Consider the following 15,795-nt stretch of genomic DNA (forward strand, 5'->3'; position numbering starts at 1 on the left):
CACCTACAAAGTGGCAATTTAAACATGCTATAATAAATTATCTATATGGTATTTTGAGCTAAAACGTCACATATGTGCTCGGGGGACAACAAAGATTTATTTGACATTTTAAAAAAGTCTTGTGCCATGGCCCCTTTAATCTGTGAAAAACTACCATTTAGTATGTTTTTAGCTGATCGGTTTTCAAGGGACACTTCCTGTTTCATTCAGCGCTCTACCAAGTGCTGAAATGGCTCTCGAAACCTTCATAAATTCTTTATCTCCAGTTGAGAAATACTAAAGTATTTTTAGTAGAGATACACCAATATTAAAATTTTCCACCAATTACAATTCAGACTGATATCTGCCGATGCTAATGCAGATAGTTTGATGGTTATATTAACTTGCATTAACTAAATTCGGAAGTTAAAAGTTTCTAAATGTTACTAATTCATATGATGACCATTAATGTTAAACATTAAACTACTGATATTTCTTTACATTTTCTATACACAGAGCTCGAATTCATTGCATTTTCCTGTTCTCTTTTCATTGGCAGGATATATCGGCCATGAATATCTGCTGTTTTTAAACTATCCTCTGATAGCCGATAGTGTGAAAAAGTGCTTTAATCATCCGATACTGATTATTGGCTGATATATCAGTGCATCACAACTTTTTGGACCGTAAACCATTTTTCACATATTTGTAAATATGTATTCTTGTAAAAATACTTTATCGGCAATTAAACCCTGCTGATTTTAATTATTACTCTATGACTAAAAATAATACTTTTAAGGAGAACCAAAGTTTTTTCTCAATAAAAAATCTTTCAAAATGTTTTAACATCAATTTAAACTAGTGGTCTTCTTCTTCCACTTACAAATGCCTTCACGTAAATAGGGAATCCGCTATGGCATGAATGCAACTGGCTTTTAAAGTGGATGGGAAATGTGACTCTAACTGGTTTATTGCACGCTACATCCAAAACACACCCATTAAGATAATAGGGACAACCCTTTTAGACCATTATTCCTGTCGTTAAACTAGCAAAAGCCTATTTAGACCATCCGCTTAAACTGTTAAAACAGGGCCCAAAAAATGTCTTCTGAAGTTAAATGATCGGGGTGTGTGAGGCCAATTATTATTTTGAACTTATTTCGCAAAACAAACACAAAAGACAGCAAAATACAAATATAGTCATCTAGATATTTTCAAATATCAGTGAACCATGTCTGCATGTAACATGAAGATATTTAAAATATAACATTATTTGTTTGTGATCAACTACAGACAGAAACAAACAAAATGTAAGTAAATATGGAAAGAAATGTCTTATTCTATTTCTTACTGTACTGTGAACATAGCAATATCGTGGGTTGTCCTGTAGGCACAGCTGGATATAAAAAAACAACGCACTCCTCAGACCACAGGCTTTCATATTCAAACAGTTTTGAAATGCAGCTTAAATGAACAAGATAAAGTGTATTTCATCTCTTCAGGTGGCTTGTCTTGGAGATTTTCTCTCCCTTTGAATGTTTTCTAAAACATTTTCTTTCTGACAGTGTGGAATGTCTGTTTATCTCTTCTGATTGCTGAAACCATCTGAGGAGAACGCATCAGAAAGAAAAGATTCACCTTAAACAATCTTAAAAAGTTATGTTCAAAGTCAAACTCCAGCACAGAGTGAATGTGTGTATGTGTGTTTTGAGCGGGATTATTAGGAACAAAGAGTTGATGTCAGATTCAATTCTGCATGTGATCAAAGGATCTACTCTGTGAGCGGTGCCAGACCACACACTTCACAAAATGCCAAAGCTGACAAGTATGAAAACAACCTTCATCTTTGTGTTGTTTTAATTAAATGTGGTTCTTTAAATGAAAGGCATCTGAGGCACTTTCCAGTTTAAACAAGTTGAGAAACATGCAGGTTTGGTTTTGCAGATGTTTAAATGGATCTAAAGTAGTTAAAAAAAGTATAGGGCTGAGATAGGGAAAACCTGTGTAATTCAACCAATCAGTAGACAGCTTTGTGTTTCCAGATAAGTGTGCCAAATGCATCAGATGTTCAGCCAACAGTCTGTGGGTTTGACATCCAAGGCTGAGACTACAGTATCTATAATGTATATACTGTATAGGCGTTTTCTACATATAGATATGTTTCTTTTATTTTGATAAAAAGCCTAATTTTTCTGTATACATTTAAAAAATGTGTGTCCTATAAATAATGTTCATCCTGAGGGCGATGAAAATAATTCAAGATTGTCACTATGTAGGCTATGCTATACACAAAAAAGCTCAAAATCACATTACATTTTAACATTGTAATAAAATTAAAGGTGACATAGAATGATTGAAGCGGGTATTTATCCTTGTTCTGTGATGTGACATGTAGACAAATTTTTTTTTGTTTGGGTCTGTAATGTCTTAGAAGCTTCCTAAAAACCTCTCTCAAATAGCTCTATTAGGGTGGGTGATTTTAAACAAGTGGTTTTGCACCTATTTGGCTCCCCCAACTGGCTTAACCTGCAATCTCATTACTGATTGGCTGACTTTGCTGCCACTCAAAAAATGTAGCCAATTATTTTAAAGTGGAGGGGCAGTGAGATGCCTGTGATGTCATAAGCATCAGTTTTTCAGATTGGGCTGTTTTCTGACATTTCTAAAAGAGGAATTTCTACGAGACTGAGATGTTTACATGTCTAGCACTTTTTGTATGTTCGTGAATGCGGGTAGACTACCATTATTCAACAAAGACAAGGTAAAAATGTTTTTTTTTTATTCTCTGTCCCCTTTAAAGCAAACATAAAATTACTAAAATTTTTGAATGATTGCTTCCTATTATACTGCTCTCTATCTGTATGAAGTCTGTGAAGTTTAATGCAGATTCGCTTGCGTAAGGCTCATTCACTCCTGGCAGCTAAATGGAAATATCTGCATAACATTTACAGATGAAGAATAAACCCGTGAACTGTACATTAGATCACATCCTAAATACATTAAGGGGCCAGTCACACCAAAAGCGTTTATGGCAGTTGCAGGCGCCTTTTTTGAATGATCTTCTATGGGCAGGGAGCGTTTGCGCGCTGTTTATGCGCGCCGAGCGGCATGCAGTTTTTTGCCGCCTGCTGCGCACGCGTTTTTGAAGGAGCGCTGAGAGCGGAGAAGCGCCCGACGTCATTCGCGTCTTTCCATTGTCCAATCGAATGAGGGGAGAGGCGGGCCTTACGTTGTGGTGAGGGAAGTTTACAGTTGCTTTGAAGAACCGGACTCCACTCGCTCACTCTCTCCTGCGTGTTTGTGCTCCTCTTATCCTCAAACAAGGTCAGAGTAAACGCTCTCTTTTTAAAGTTTCTGCTAATATGACAGTTAACAGCAAAAGAGCGCTCACGCAATATTTGATTGACAAGACAGCTGACTCGGTGGTTGCTTAGCAATATGAAAAGCCGCGTCGCACTGCTCTTTTTTTAAAAAAGGAAGTGCGTCGCGCCTTGCGTTTGCAAGCATTTAAAGCGCTTTTGGTGTGACTGGCCCCTTAAGCAGTGTTAATGCATGAACTATTATCTTACACTATTTAAGTTATTTTTAATACAGAATAAAGCATATTTTGGAAAATTATGATTATGCATTTTCCCTGTAGCCGCTCACTCTATGTCTACTATTTTTTTCAGATGCGCTTATAACATGTATGTATAATCAGATATTGCCTAATCCTATCATTTACATTTAAAGGAACAGTATGTAGGATTGTGGCCAAAACTAGTATTGCAATCACAAAACTTGTGGCTAAAACTGGTACTGCAATCACACAACTGGTGTGCAATAGACAAAATGACAACATAAACATCAGTTGAGGGCTGCAATTCCACTTTTTAATGATATCTTAATGTCTAGTGACATATCAGGGCCATTTTATGATTCATTGATATACATTTCTTACATACTCTTCCTTTAAATTCTTTCATTAAGCAGATGGATTCATACTTTAGAAATATATCAATATCAGTCAGCTTATAATATTTCTTGCATTGTTTCTTAAATCTCTCTGACCCTTAAACTGGCTGTTTAATAACAGGACCTCTGAGTTCGCAATATGTAAATGATCTTTGTTATGACTATTGTTTGTTTGTTATGACTATTACTGTTATGACCTTACTGCACATGTTAACAATGGATATACACTCAACTAAAGGATTATTAGTAACACTGATTGTGGGGACCATTTTAGTACAGTGAATTCATTGTCATGTTCAAGAAGCCAATTTAAATGATTCGAGCTTTGTGACATGGTGCATTATCCTGCTGGAAGTAGTCATCAGAGGATGGGTACATGGTGGTAATAAAGGGATGGACATGGTCAGAAACAATGCTCAGGTAGGCTGTGGCATTTAAATGATGCCCAATTGGCACCAAGTGGCCTAAAGTGTGCCAAGAAAACATCCCCCACACCATTACACCACCACCACCAGCCTGCACAGTCGTAACAAGGCATGATGATCCATGTTCTCATTCTGTTTACGCCAAATTCTGATTCTACCATCTGAATGTCTCAACAGAAATCGAGACTCATCAGACCAGGCAACATTTTTCCAGTCATCAACTGTCCAATTTTGATGAGCTCGTGCAAATTGTAGCCTCTGTTTCCTATTTGTAGTGCAGATGAGTGGTACCCGGTGGGGTCTTCTGCTGATTTAGCCCATCCGCCTCAAGGTTGTGCGTGTTACGGCTTCACAAATGCTTTGCTGCATACCTCGGTTGTAACGAGTGATTATTTCAGTCAAAGTTGCTCTTCTATCAGCTTGAATCAGTCGGTCCATTCTCCTCTGACCTCTAGCATCAACAAGGCATTTTCGCCCACAAGACTGCCGCATACTGGATGTTTTTCCCTTTTCACACCATTCTTGAAAACCCTAGAAATGGTTGCGCGTGAAAATCTAATTAACTGAGCAGATTGTGAAACACTCAGACCGGCCCGTCTGGCACAAACAACCATGCCACGCTCAAAAATGCTTAAATCACATTTCTTTTCCATTCTTACATTCAGTTTGGCATTCAGGAGATTGTCTTGACCAGGACCACACCCCTAAATGCATTGAAGCAACTGCCATGTGATTGGTTGATTAGATAATTGCATTAATGAAAAATTGACAGGTGTTCCTAATAATCCTTTAGGTGAGTGTATGGCCATACAGTTCATGTTACACTATATTCAAAATGATTCTGGCCCATTACTGTAATTTAATTAAAATACATTTTGTAAATTGTATCGGGCAGTCATGGCCTAATGGTTAAAAAAGTTGGGCTTGTAACCTGAAAGATCACTATGGATAAAAGCATCCTTTTAGATGTATCCTTCACAGACATGGCAATCCCAGAATGCACTGCGTCAAGACATTTTTATTTTAGATAGTTTATATAAAGTCACTCTTTTTTGGGGAGGGTTGCGCATATAAAGTATTCTTATTGCTTCATGAAATGAACACTGTAGTCACTTGGCCTATTTTAATGATGTCTTTACTACCAATCTGGGTCTTGAAAGTGATTGTGGAATCGCTGTCTACAGGGGTCAGAAAGCTCTCGGATGTCATGAAAAATATCTTAATTTGTATTGTGAAAATGAACTCAAGGCTCTCACTGTATCTCTACACAGAGCAGAGAAGTTATACACACACACAACAACATTTACACTTCAATGAAGTTTAAACACTTTTTAAACAGAGCGACTGGTGGAGAGAGACGGCTATTTTCAGAGCTCAGTTTGACTCCACATTGGCTGTCATTGGCAGTCGCACACACATCAAAAAAATCACGAGATGAAATTGAGACACAAACTCAACTATGCACACAAGAGCAGACTGAAAAATTACACAAGTATACACAAACCATGAAAGAAAAAAGCACGATAGAGTAAAAGTCTATATGAAAGAATGAGATTATAAGAGCACTGCAAACCACACAGCAGATCTCCACACACTAACAGGGACCGACACGCACTTCCACCCATCTATAACAATATTAATAAACTGTTTATTTTTAATCATTTATAAAGGACAGGAAGTGCATCCTCCCGTCTTATTCCCTGTTTCTGTGTGAAGGTTGTGCATCTGAGCTCTTATACTCACAGCTGTCCTGCTGTGTTATATCCACAGGGACATTATTATGATTATCAGTCTCAATCTGAGGCGGAGCCTGGTTGACTGTCACAGCCGGAGGGTCAGAAGATTTTACTTTAACCTCATCTGACCCCTCAGACTCTGATGGCTTAAATGCAGCTAACAAAAGAAGAAATCTGATTATCAGCTAACTGATCTTGAGACTGATCCCAAGATTCTTTAAATATAGATGTTTTGCATAGCATGACTGTGGTATCATTAGAAAGAAGACACTTTGACACTTAATTTTCCAGGTTTCAAAAGTATTTTAAGTTAAAAATTAAAAAAGTTAGAGAGGCTGAAGTACATTGTAATAAAAAAAAAATTTAATTCTAAAAATCTTAATGATAAATGTGTGTGTGAAACCTAGAAATGCAATGATCCCAAAGCCACAAGTCTAAAGTTGTTATGTTTCACGTTTGAGGTCAATAGGCCCAAAAATGAGGTTCTTGCAAGAGTTTTTCTAAGACTAGTGCCTTTTCTAAGTGCCAGTTAGCCCCAAAATAAAAGTCTTTTATTTACATGCATATGCATTCGTTCTTATTATTATTTATCCTTATGTAAGCGTATAAAATGCCGTTTCCACACCAGAAAATAAAACGTCACACAAAGATCGTTGGATGCGTTATCTAATTGACTACACGTTCTATCTATCAATATTTTCAATGAAGTCATTGGAGGAACGAGCGAGTCAAATGACGTTACGGTTTTTGACAGCGCTGGTTGGACATTATGTATTATACTCCCGCTTACTTTTTAAAACAAAGTTTCAACGCGGGTTTGAACGCGGATGTAATATCATATACAAGTGTTACGACGTAAATAGTCCTCAGATTGTTATTATATTCTATTAAAAGACATTAATGCGAAATCTGATGTAAACAAATGGACAATATATCTAGATTTCACGGATTATACGCATTTGTGGACAAAAATGGTCATTGGATGTATTCTAGACGGTTTTCATGAGTTATTCACACATCTGAAACAGAATATATTCGATTCGTTATATCAACACAAAGGTAAGAAGTCCTGTTCATATTTTGCATGTTGTCATCTGGACTTCTGTCACAAAATACTACATTTATGATGCTAGAGCATCTGTATCTTAAAACAGAGACCATACACTGATGCTAAACCCGTAGACCTTTTAAACGATGTATAGTAATGTTAATATTATTAATGTTTGTAGACAGTAGGCTATATAGATATTGTTGGCAGTGTTAAAAAAACTGACGTCATCCCGCCCCCGAGCTAGTGTGCGTCGAGAGGTTAATTAACTCTTTCCACGCCATTGACGAGTTAACTCGTCAATTAAGAGAAAATGCTACCCTGCCAAATGTTAGTTTTATCTGCAATCCGTTTTCCGCTATTATCCACCAGGTGCCGCTCTTACCCAACTTATAAAACCCGGAAGTATTCCCCAAGGGAATTAAACTCTGTGTATGTTTTGATCATTGCTCTGAATCAGCTTTTTACTCAAAATTTTGTATTTTTGAAGAAACCTACCCATATTTGAGGGGTAATAAAAAGAGAACAAATAAAGGTAGGATGAAACTTTTGTTTGTTTGATTTTTTGAAAGCATTTGATATAATATATGTTTATATATTTAAAGAAGAACATTTTCTAGAAATGTTCTCAAAAAAAATGCTGGCGCTGGCTGGCAACTCTTTTTAAAAAATATATTCATGGCAAATATATATATTGTTGTGTAGTCACTTTTGATAAAACATAATTTTAAAAGTAGCTCTAAATTCTCTTCACAGCTTCCAGTTTTTCACAACAGACGTTTAACATCATTCATCTTAACATTTATGTGTAGTACACTTACTTGGAGAAATCTCAGGTGGCCGCTTGGGTTTGACGATGAGTTTGGCTCCGCCCCCAAACACTGCGGCCCACATTCGGTTGTTAAGAGGGTGGGCGGCCAGCCGGAAGAGCTCGTTACTGGAGTGTGTGCCGAGACCATGAATCAACAGACTGAGATAAACCGCCACCACGGCTTCACACAGCATGACGTTCAGACGTAAATGATCGTCTCCCTGTGCGCAGCCTAGCAGACTGATCAGAGATGACACACCTGGAGAAACCGAAAACACAAACATTGTACCAGTGAAGGCTAAACTCAGGACGTGACTTTCATCTGTCTCAGAATAAAACTATGTAACCCCATCTGAACATTTCCTCTGTCTGAACCAATCACATTTCAGCTCTCTTACATCATTTTTAAACTTAAATGGTGAGTTATTGAAGCCATCAAGAGAGAAAACGACAATTAATTCAACAATATTTGTCATAAAATACAACATTTTAGCATGAATGCTTTAGAATGAAGTTAACTCAGATGTCGATCAAAACCATGTGTGGACCACGAGTGGTAATGTGAAAGCACCTTAAAAGCATGCATTAACAAATCATGCTCTGTTTATTTAAAATGTGTCATCACTGAGGATGCATGTGAGCGTTTATTCAGACAGTTGTTTATTACCTGGCCACTGTGAAGGGAGAGAAGTGGGTGTGGCATGTTCCTCAATGCTCTCTGTGCGAAGTCTCCGCCTGTCACTTAGTAACAGCCCCTGATACACCATCCCTGTAAACTGATTGGTGTCTGACTGACTGCTAAACACACACCCAGATAAAGTGTCAATGACATTTTAGGTGACAGCTATAGAAAGATGCATCTTTAACTGACAGCGGCAAGTATCCGTGTGTGTGTTTGTACCTGTAGCTGTGGCTGTCACAAAGCGACTGATAGATACAAGCAGACAAGGATGCAGCAAGTGTGTGTAGAGCTGTCACCTGAAGAAGACATCCACATGTTAGCAACACAAAAACACAGAAAGAGAGCTAGTAAAGAGTGTATATGTGTTTCTCACCCGGTCGTCCAGTATATCTGGGTGTGGCGGAGCCTCCATCTGTACAGTGGTGTATAGGATGTCATGTATGTGGTTGCCGAGGTGCAGAACGGGGTTGGCGATGACAGTCTTGGTGGGTGCGATGCTGGCCGACAGCAGGGGCAGAGTGGTGGGTAGTGGGAGGGGTGATTGAAGCTGCTTCACTGTCATTTCCTGAAGAAACACAAACAACCAATCATGTTAGGGCGCACTCATATCATACCTAACCCAAACAAACCATGCCCCAGCGCAATTTTCCCCCCTCCCTACTCCCCCAGAAGCATGCACTCACACTGTACTTTAACTGATCCGATCTTTCGTCATTAGGATGCGATTGTTTTGAGGAAAACAGGAAGTTAAGCGCTCACTTAACACTGGACCCATCATAATGTTAATGTCGTTTTCTTTGTTCAGTTGAGCATTATGGTGCGTGATGGACACATTCTAGGATTTTTCCCTTTCACATGCCAATACTTAACAGTTTTAATGCAGTTTAGTTGCAGTCTATCGCATGGGCAGCTCTAAGACGATTCGCCAAACCCTGCTGTGCATAACCGTATGTTCAGAAGCCGTTTTTCCGAAGGCAGATGAAGGTGAGTGGTCGCGTCAATTGACATGCTCTCAATTTGAACTGTTTAGCTCTGGCCCAAATTTGCAATCACACTAGTCATCGAGACATTCACGCGCGTCATGGGACGGGCCTTACGAACCCACAACACGCTCGAACCCAAGTGAATCACGTCGCCCGAGCCCACCACTGCTCAAGTCGTGCCATTCGACCGTGATTACTAGACTGCAGACCGTCCAGATGCGCGTACAAGCAACCGTGCCTGAACCCAAGTGAAATCACTCGCGCCCGAGTCCTCTACTGCGGCTGGTGTGAACGCAGCATGAGCGTGATCTAGCGAAATCAAACTTCTTGTCTTCCCGTGCACGTGTGACAGAAAGATTACGTAATTGTCAAACGTCAAGAGGCCATGGTTTTGGGGATGCAAGCTCACGCCAGCCGTGGTTTACAAGTGTTTGAGATAGTGTGAGCGTGCCGACGTTGTTGTATGTGGACATGATACTAATTAATGTCTATTTGTCATATTGAAAACACTCAAATGAACAATCACATCAGAACACACAACTAATCAATCATGTATGTGACCTTTCCACCGCATTACGCAATTACGTGAGGTCTGCTGCGTTCACATAACCAAGTTATGAGAGAGCACACTCAACCGACCAATCACATACCTGCTGTGATTCCTGCAGCAGGAAAAGCAGCTCCATCCTGACAGACGTCACTCCTCCACCCTTGGCTCCGTGTAGACTGCAGTAACTCAGGAAGACTCTGAGAAGAGCTTGATTCTTCCTCAACCACGCCTTTCTCCGCTCTGCATGGAGCTGCTTGGCTTGCAGACGCCGTCGCTCCATCTGGTGTCGCTCGTACGCACCCGTTTCACCCCGAAACTGTGCATCCTCCAGGTCAAGAGATCCTTCTCCACCCCACTTCTCCAGCTGACCTACGGCTGTCTTTCCTTCAAACTGACAGTTCAGAACGGATTTATTGAATATTTAATAATAATAATAATATTGTTTGACAACTCATCACTACTGTAATATTTTAACCAAATAGTTAGTTCCATATAACTGTGGTTTACTTAGTTGGACTAAGATCTAATGCAAGCACAAACTTATAATTGCAGATGTGGTGCATGGCTTCAATCTCTTTCTCCAGCCAGTTGTAGAGCTGAAACCGCAGTTTCCCGCCATCCACCTCATATCCTGTTGCCAGAGTCCGAAGTTCTGTCATGAGGATCTTTAAGCAGGCTCTAAACTTCAGCTGTTCAGCGATCACGTCCACCTCCGACTCTCCCGCCGAGTCTTCACGCTGCACCCCGGACGTCTTTTTTGCCTCCTCGACTACTGCCTTCTTCATCGTTAGCCCACCCTCCTCCTCATCCTCGTCCTCATCTTCATCTTTATCGTCACCCCAGTCCAGTTGCAGACCCTCATCCTCCAAATTAACCAGCGGTTGACTCCAATCCAGCCCGGCGGATGAGTCCGCACCCCAAGTGCCAAGACCCTTGCCTCCGTTCTCCTGCGGTTGGGCGGCACTGACGTTGGCCACGGACGAGCCTTTACTCAAAGATGACGCTTTTTTGGTGACATTGGGGATTTTGGATAAGACTTCGAGCGCCAGGAGTGGGCAGCCCACCTTAAAGTGAGCATTGGCAGTGGTGAAAAATAGTTTGCGCTCGATCAGGTTGATCTCGTAGGCGTTGTTGCGCTCAGATGTTAGACTGACGGCTTCTAAGGACCCCTCGGGTTTAGCGAAATGTCGGCGAATGATAAGAGGGTGCGTGCGTAAGTAGTTGTAGAAACTGAAGACGACGGGGTTACAGGATTTTATCAAGACATCTGAGAGACAGAAAAACAAAAACGTCATCTTATTTGATAGGCTAGAAAGGTAGAATAAGACCGTATAGGGCTGTTCACACTATAGAAAGATTGACATGTTTTGTCAAGTATGGTCCCAATGTGACCTCTGCATTTAACCCATCCCAGTGAGTAGTTAACACACACCTGAAGCAGGTATGGGCGATAACTAAAAAGATAACAATAACGTTTGCTAATGACACACTGATTTTTCCACAGTGCCATTCACGTTGTCCTTAACTATGGTAAAAAATCTCTCACCTGGTTTCTCATCATCTTCTTTGTAGATCTGCTCCAGCAGTGTGTCCAGGGCTCTGGTATAGTCCTTCATTATCCAGTATGCGATGCTCCTCAGGAACGGGTCAGGGTGCAGTCTGGTGCAGGAGAACCCACTGCCGTCTCTGTTGCAGCCTAGCACTTTCTCATACAGGATCCCCTTACAGGTGGAGGAGCTCTCGTAATCTGCTTCATAAAGACGAGCAACTATCATCGCAAGTTGGATGTCCTCCATCTTCTCCAGACACACCTACAGGAGAAATACTACAGTGTCAAATGGATAATTCTTATAAAAAAAGCCAAGAATGTGGTAATGTTTTACACCAAAACAGAGATCAAGAAATTATATTGAGCAAATTCTTATTAATCTAATAAACACTCCAGACATTATAGTAATGCTAGGGTTAAAGAGAATACGTGTTTAATATTTATTTTTTCTTTACATTAAATACAATTATGCGTAAAAAAATGGTATAGTTCACCCAATAAAGAAAATTGTAACCGATCAGAAGCCTCATTGACCTCCATAGTATTCTTTTATCCTACTATGGAGGTCAATGAAGCTTTTGAGCAGTTTTGTTACAAACATTTCTCAAAATAGCTTTGCGTTCATCAGAACAAAGAAATTTATACAGGTTTGTAACAAAATGAAAGTGAGTAAATAAGGACAAAATCTTCATTTTTGGGTGAACTATCCATTTAACCCTTTCCCCTCCAGCGCTTAAAAAATTTGCCAGCCAGCTCCAGCATTTATTCTAATTTTCACAAACGTTTAATGCCTTCCAGAAAATGTTTTTCTATACATACTGTATATATATTTTTTATTTTTATTTTAGAGGAATATATATATATATATATATATATATATATATATATATATATATTCCTCTAAAATAAAATTTCTTAAACAAAAGAACAGACCCCCTGCTTTCACACAAACAAATTTTTACATTGCATTACGTTTTATTTGCAGTACAGGTCAGTACATCTAACTATGGGAAGTATACTGTAACTAAACTATTTCCTGTAATTGCTATAAAAATCAAATTTTATACAAAGTGTATGCAGTGGTGTATGCAAAATGTAATTGATTTTTGTTTTTTGAGAGGTTAAAAATTACACATTTTCATGAAATTGATCAAAAAGCGACTTTCTAGCCATGTTTGGGGGGATAATAGTATTTCATGCATTCTGACTTATTAACTTATTGTAGTCCTTGTGTTAAACAAATTGCGTCAAAAAAAGCAGTTAAGCTTATGACCAAATATTTCTGGACCAAACTCCTCTTTCTTCAAGTTTCGCAAGGGTTTTTTCAAACATGGGTACCCGTTGCGACTGATTGATCCCATATTTCTTTTATGGGCCCTTCCCTTGGAAAAGCACGCCTTCACGTCAATCAGAGTGAGAACGCGCATAAGCATTGCTATGTCGAGTAGAAGTCACCGGTATTATGGCACGTGACAAATTTTTCGGATGTAAGGAAAAGAAAACCTTGTTTAGCTTTCCAAGTAACCCGGTCTTAAGACAACATTAATACATTTAGGTTTTCCTGAACAGCAACGTAATTGCGAATGGGTTTATGTTTGTTACCTGCATTTCGGAGAGGATTGCTTAACAAACAAGGCTCAGTTTGACGTCGGATTTGCAACTTGTTAACAACTGATGGAGCTGTCCCAACCTTTAAATACCCCGTTAAAGGGATAGTTCGGCCAAAAATTATATTAAACCCATAATTTACTCACCCCAAAGTCATCCGAGATGCATATGTCCATCATTTTTCAGACAAAGACATTTTCAGTTATTTTATAAAATGTCTTATATCTTTCAGCTGCTAAACAGTAAAGTTACGGGGTCCACGTCCTTCAAGTCCAAAAAATTTGCATATATCCTTCCCCAAAGAAATCCAAACGGCTCCAGGATGATAAAAAAGATCTTCTGAGGGTAATCCGAGCGGTGTTGTTGTAGAAATATCCATATTTAAAACTTTATAGACGAAAATAACTACCTTCCGGTAGCGCCGCCATCTTAGACTCCTCTGTATTCAGGAGAGAGTATTAGTGTAGTATCCACACTTTTCTTAGTGACGTATGACAAATTCGGAGGGCGGGGGCACAGAGCAGCAGCAGAGTAACCTCCGTAAGTTGAGTAAGCTCTCATCTTGAATGCGGACGCGAGTAAGATGGCGGCATTACTGGATGCAAGTTATTTTCGTTTATAAAGTCCAAATGTGGATATTTCCACAACAAAACGGCACAGACCACCCTCAGAAGGCCTTTGTTTATCATCGTGGAGCTGTTTGGATTTATTTTGTGAAGGATAGATGCACATTTTTTTTAACTTGAAGGAGTGGACCCCATAACTTCACATTTGATTAAGATCATTTTCTAAAATAACTGAAAATGTGTTTGTCTGAAAAATGATGGACATATGCATCTCAGACGGCTTCGGGGTGAGTAAATCATGGGTTTAATATCATTTTTGGCCGAACTACCCCTTTAAGGAGTCACAACCACAGACAGTAAGAAAAGCCAACTCTTGCGTGTTTTGTTTGCAATCGGCGCATATGTGCATGTAATGTAAACAACACCAACAACAGCAAACATTTTTCTCCTCAGTTGGCATTGTAACACATCAAGAATTACGTTGTATTTTTTTATTAAAATAGCAGATAAGCAAACAATTATTAATTACCAAATAGAGACGTCCTGCTGTAACCGTTGCTGCTGTTGTTCCTGTTAATCAATTACTGACTCAACATCCAATTCTGGATCACTTGTGTATGGATGTATCTGACTGTAAGCCATAGTTATTTAACAAAAAAGGTTTTCATATAAGTTTTATTTACATCGATGTCACAACTGTTGGAATAGTATCCAAGGGCTGCACGTACTCGTAACTCTATAGCTCCGCCCACCGTACGCCAGAAAAACAGAAAGGCTGTTCTGTCTTTTATAAACCGGACAATATGAAAGACTCTTTGAACATGAAGTACTACTCTATAGGTAACCAAGATTAACATTAGAAAAACAGTGTGTGCTATGTGAGCTTTAAAGACATTTTCAAAAAGCTGAGATAATTCCATTTTGTGAAGGACTTCTGATAGAGATCAGATTCAGAGCGATCTTTAAAACATGCACGGAGTTCTTTCTCTTTCACGTGAGGCGCTACTTCCGGGTTGTATAAGTTGCAGAAGTGCGCCACTTGGTGGATAATAGCCGTATTGCGGAAAGCCAGAAATTCTCGTCACTGGCAGGGAAGCGTTTTCTCTTATTTGACGAGTTATCTCGTCAATGGCGGCGAAAGAGTTAAATGAAATAAAAATGTCTTGCATTTGTGAGGCTTATCGTTAACATTTAACAATGATGTTAAAATGCATTAGCTAACATGAGCTAACAATACCAATAAAGCATTTAAATATTTACAAAAGTTGTAACTGTTGACATTAGTTCAATTAATGAACAATTATTTTGACAGTACCTAACAATAACAAAGATGAATAAATCCTCATTGCTCATTGTTAATATAGTTTCATTTTAAAGATGTGTGTATTTCAATCTCTCAGAACAGGTGCTTAAGATACCTGGGTATTATTAACCTAAAATGTATTTAATTTATTCAAAGATTATGATTTAAATATATAAAGATATTTTGATTTGTTTAATACTTTGACTAACCTGTTTATATGAATTAACTTGTCCTTCTCCTTGACACATCACTACGGCGTGAAAGTGCGCAGGTTAATAGCCAGCTGGTGTTGTTTGGCAGCAACAGGTTAGAGGGTTAAGAGCAAACGGTTTCTTTAATCGCATGCTTACACCTGTAGTTTGTATTTCCGAAATTTGATTTGTATTTTGTTTAAAAATTGAGATTGTGAATTAATAAATAGCGTTTTGTTTTTGTTACAATTGCATCTCTGTGCGTGCTTTGTGGACAGGACATGCGTATATGAAAATACTCCACTCATCTCAAGGGGTTAAAAGAAAGTTATAAAAGATTAGCCGTAACAGGTGCTATCAGTGTGTTTTGACTTTTCAAACGCTATCAAACGTCCGGCCCAAGGTAAACT

General features: G+C 39.0%; 1 protein-coding gene across 1 annotated transcript in view; it reads right to left on the reverse strand.

Annotated features, from left to right (window-relative positions):
• Positions 1 to 15,795, reverse strand: part of dmxl2 (Dmx-like 2) — a 74,694-nt gene that overhangs the window by 19,787 nt on the left and 39,112 nt on the right. Inside the window, exons 23-29 of the mRNA XM_073853304.1 lie at positions 11,715 to 11,979; positions 10,705 to 11,435; positions 10,269 to 10,559; positions 9,009 to 9,200; positions 8,855 to 8,931; positions 8,621 to 8,751; positions 7,964 to 8,212 (exon numbers count right to left, since the gene is read on the reverse strand). Of these exons, the coding sequence (XP_073709405.1) occupies positions 7,964 to 8,212; positions 8,621 to 8,751; positions 8,855 to 8,931; positions 9,009 to 9,200; positions 10,269 to 10,559; positions 10,705 to 11,435; positions 11,715 to 11,979 (1,936 nt within the window). The remainder of the gene's footprint in view (positions 1 to 7,963; positions 8,213 to 8,620; positions 8,752 to 8,854; positions 8,932 to 9,008; positions 9,201 to 10,268; positions 10,560 to 10,704; positions 11,436 to 11,714; positions 11,980 to 15,795) is intronic.

Source organism: Misgurnus anguillicaudatus, chromosome 15 (assembly GCF_027580225.2).
Source record: "Misgurnus anguillicaudatus chromosome 15, ASM2758022v2, whole genome shotgun sequence".
Lineage (NCBI taxonomy): Eukaryota > Metazoa > Chordata > Actinopteri > Cypriniformes > Cobitidae > Misgurnus > Misgurnus anguillicaudatus.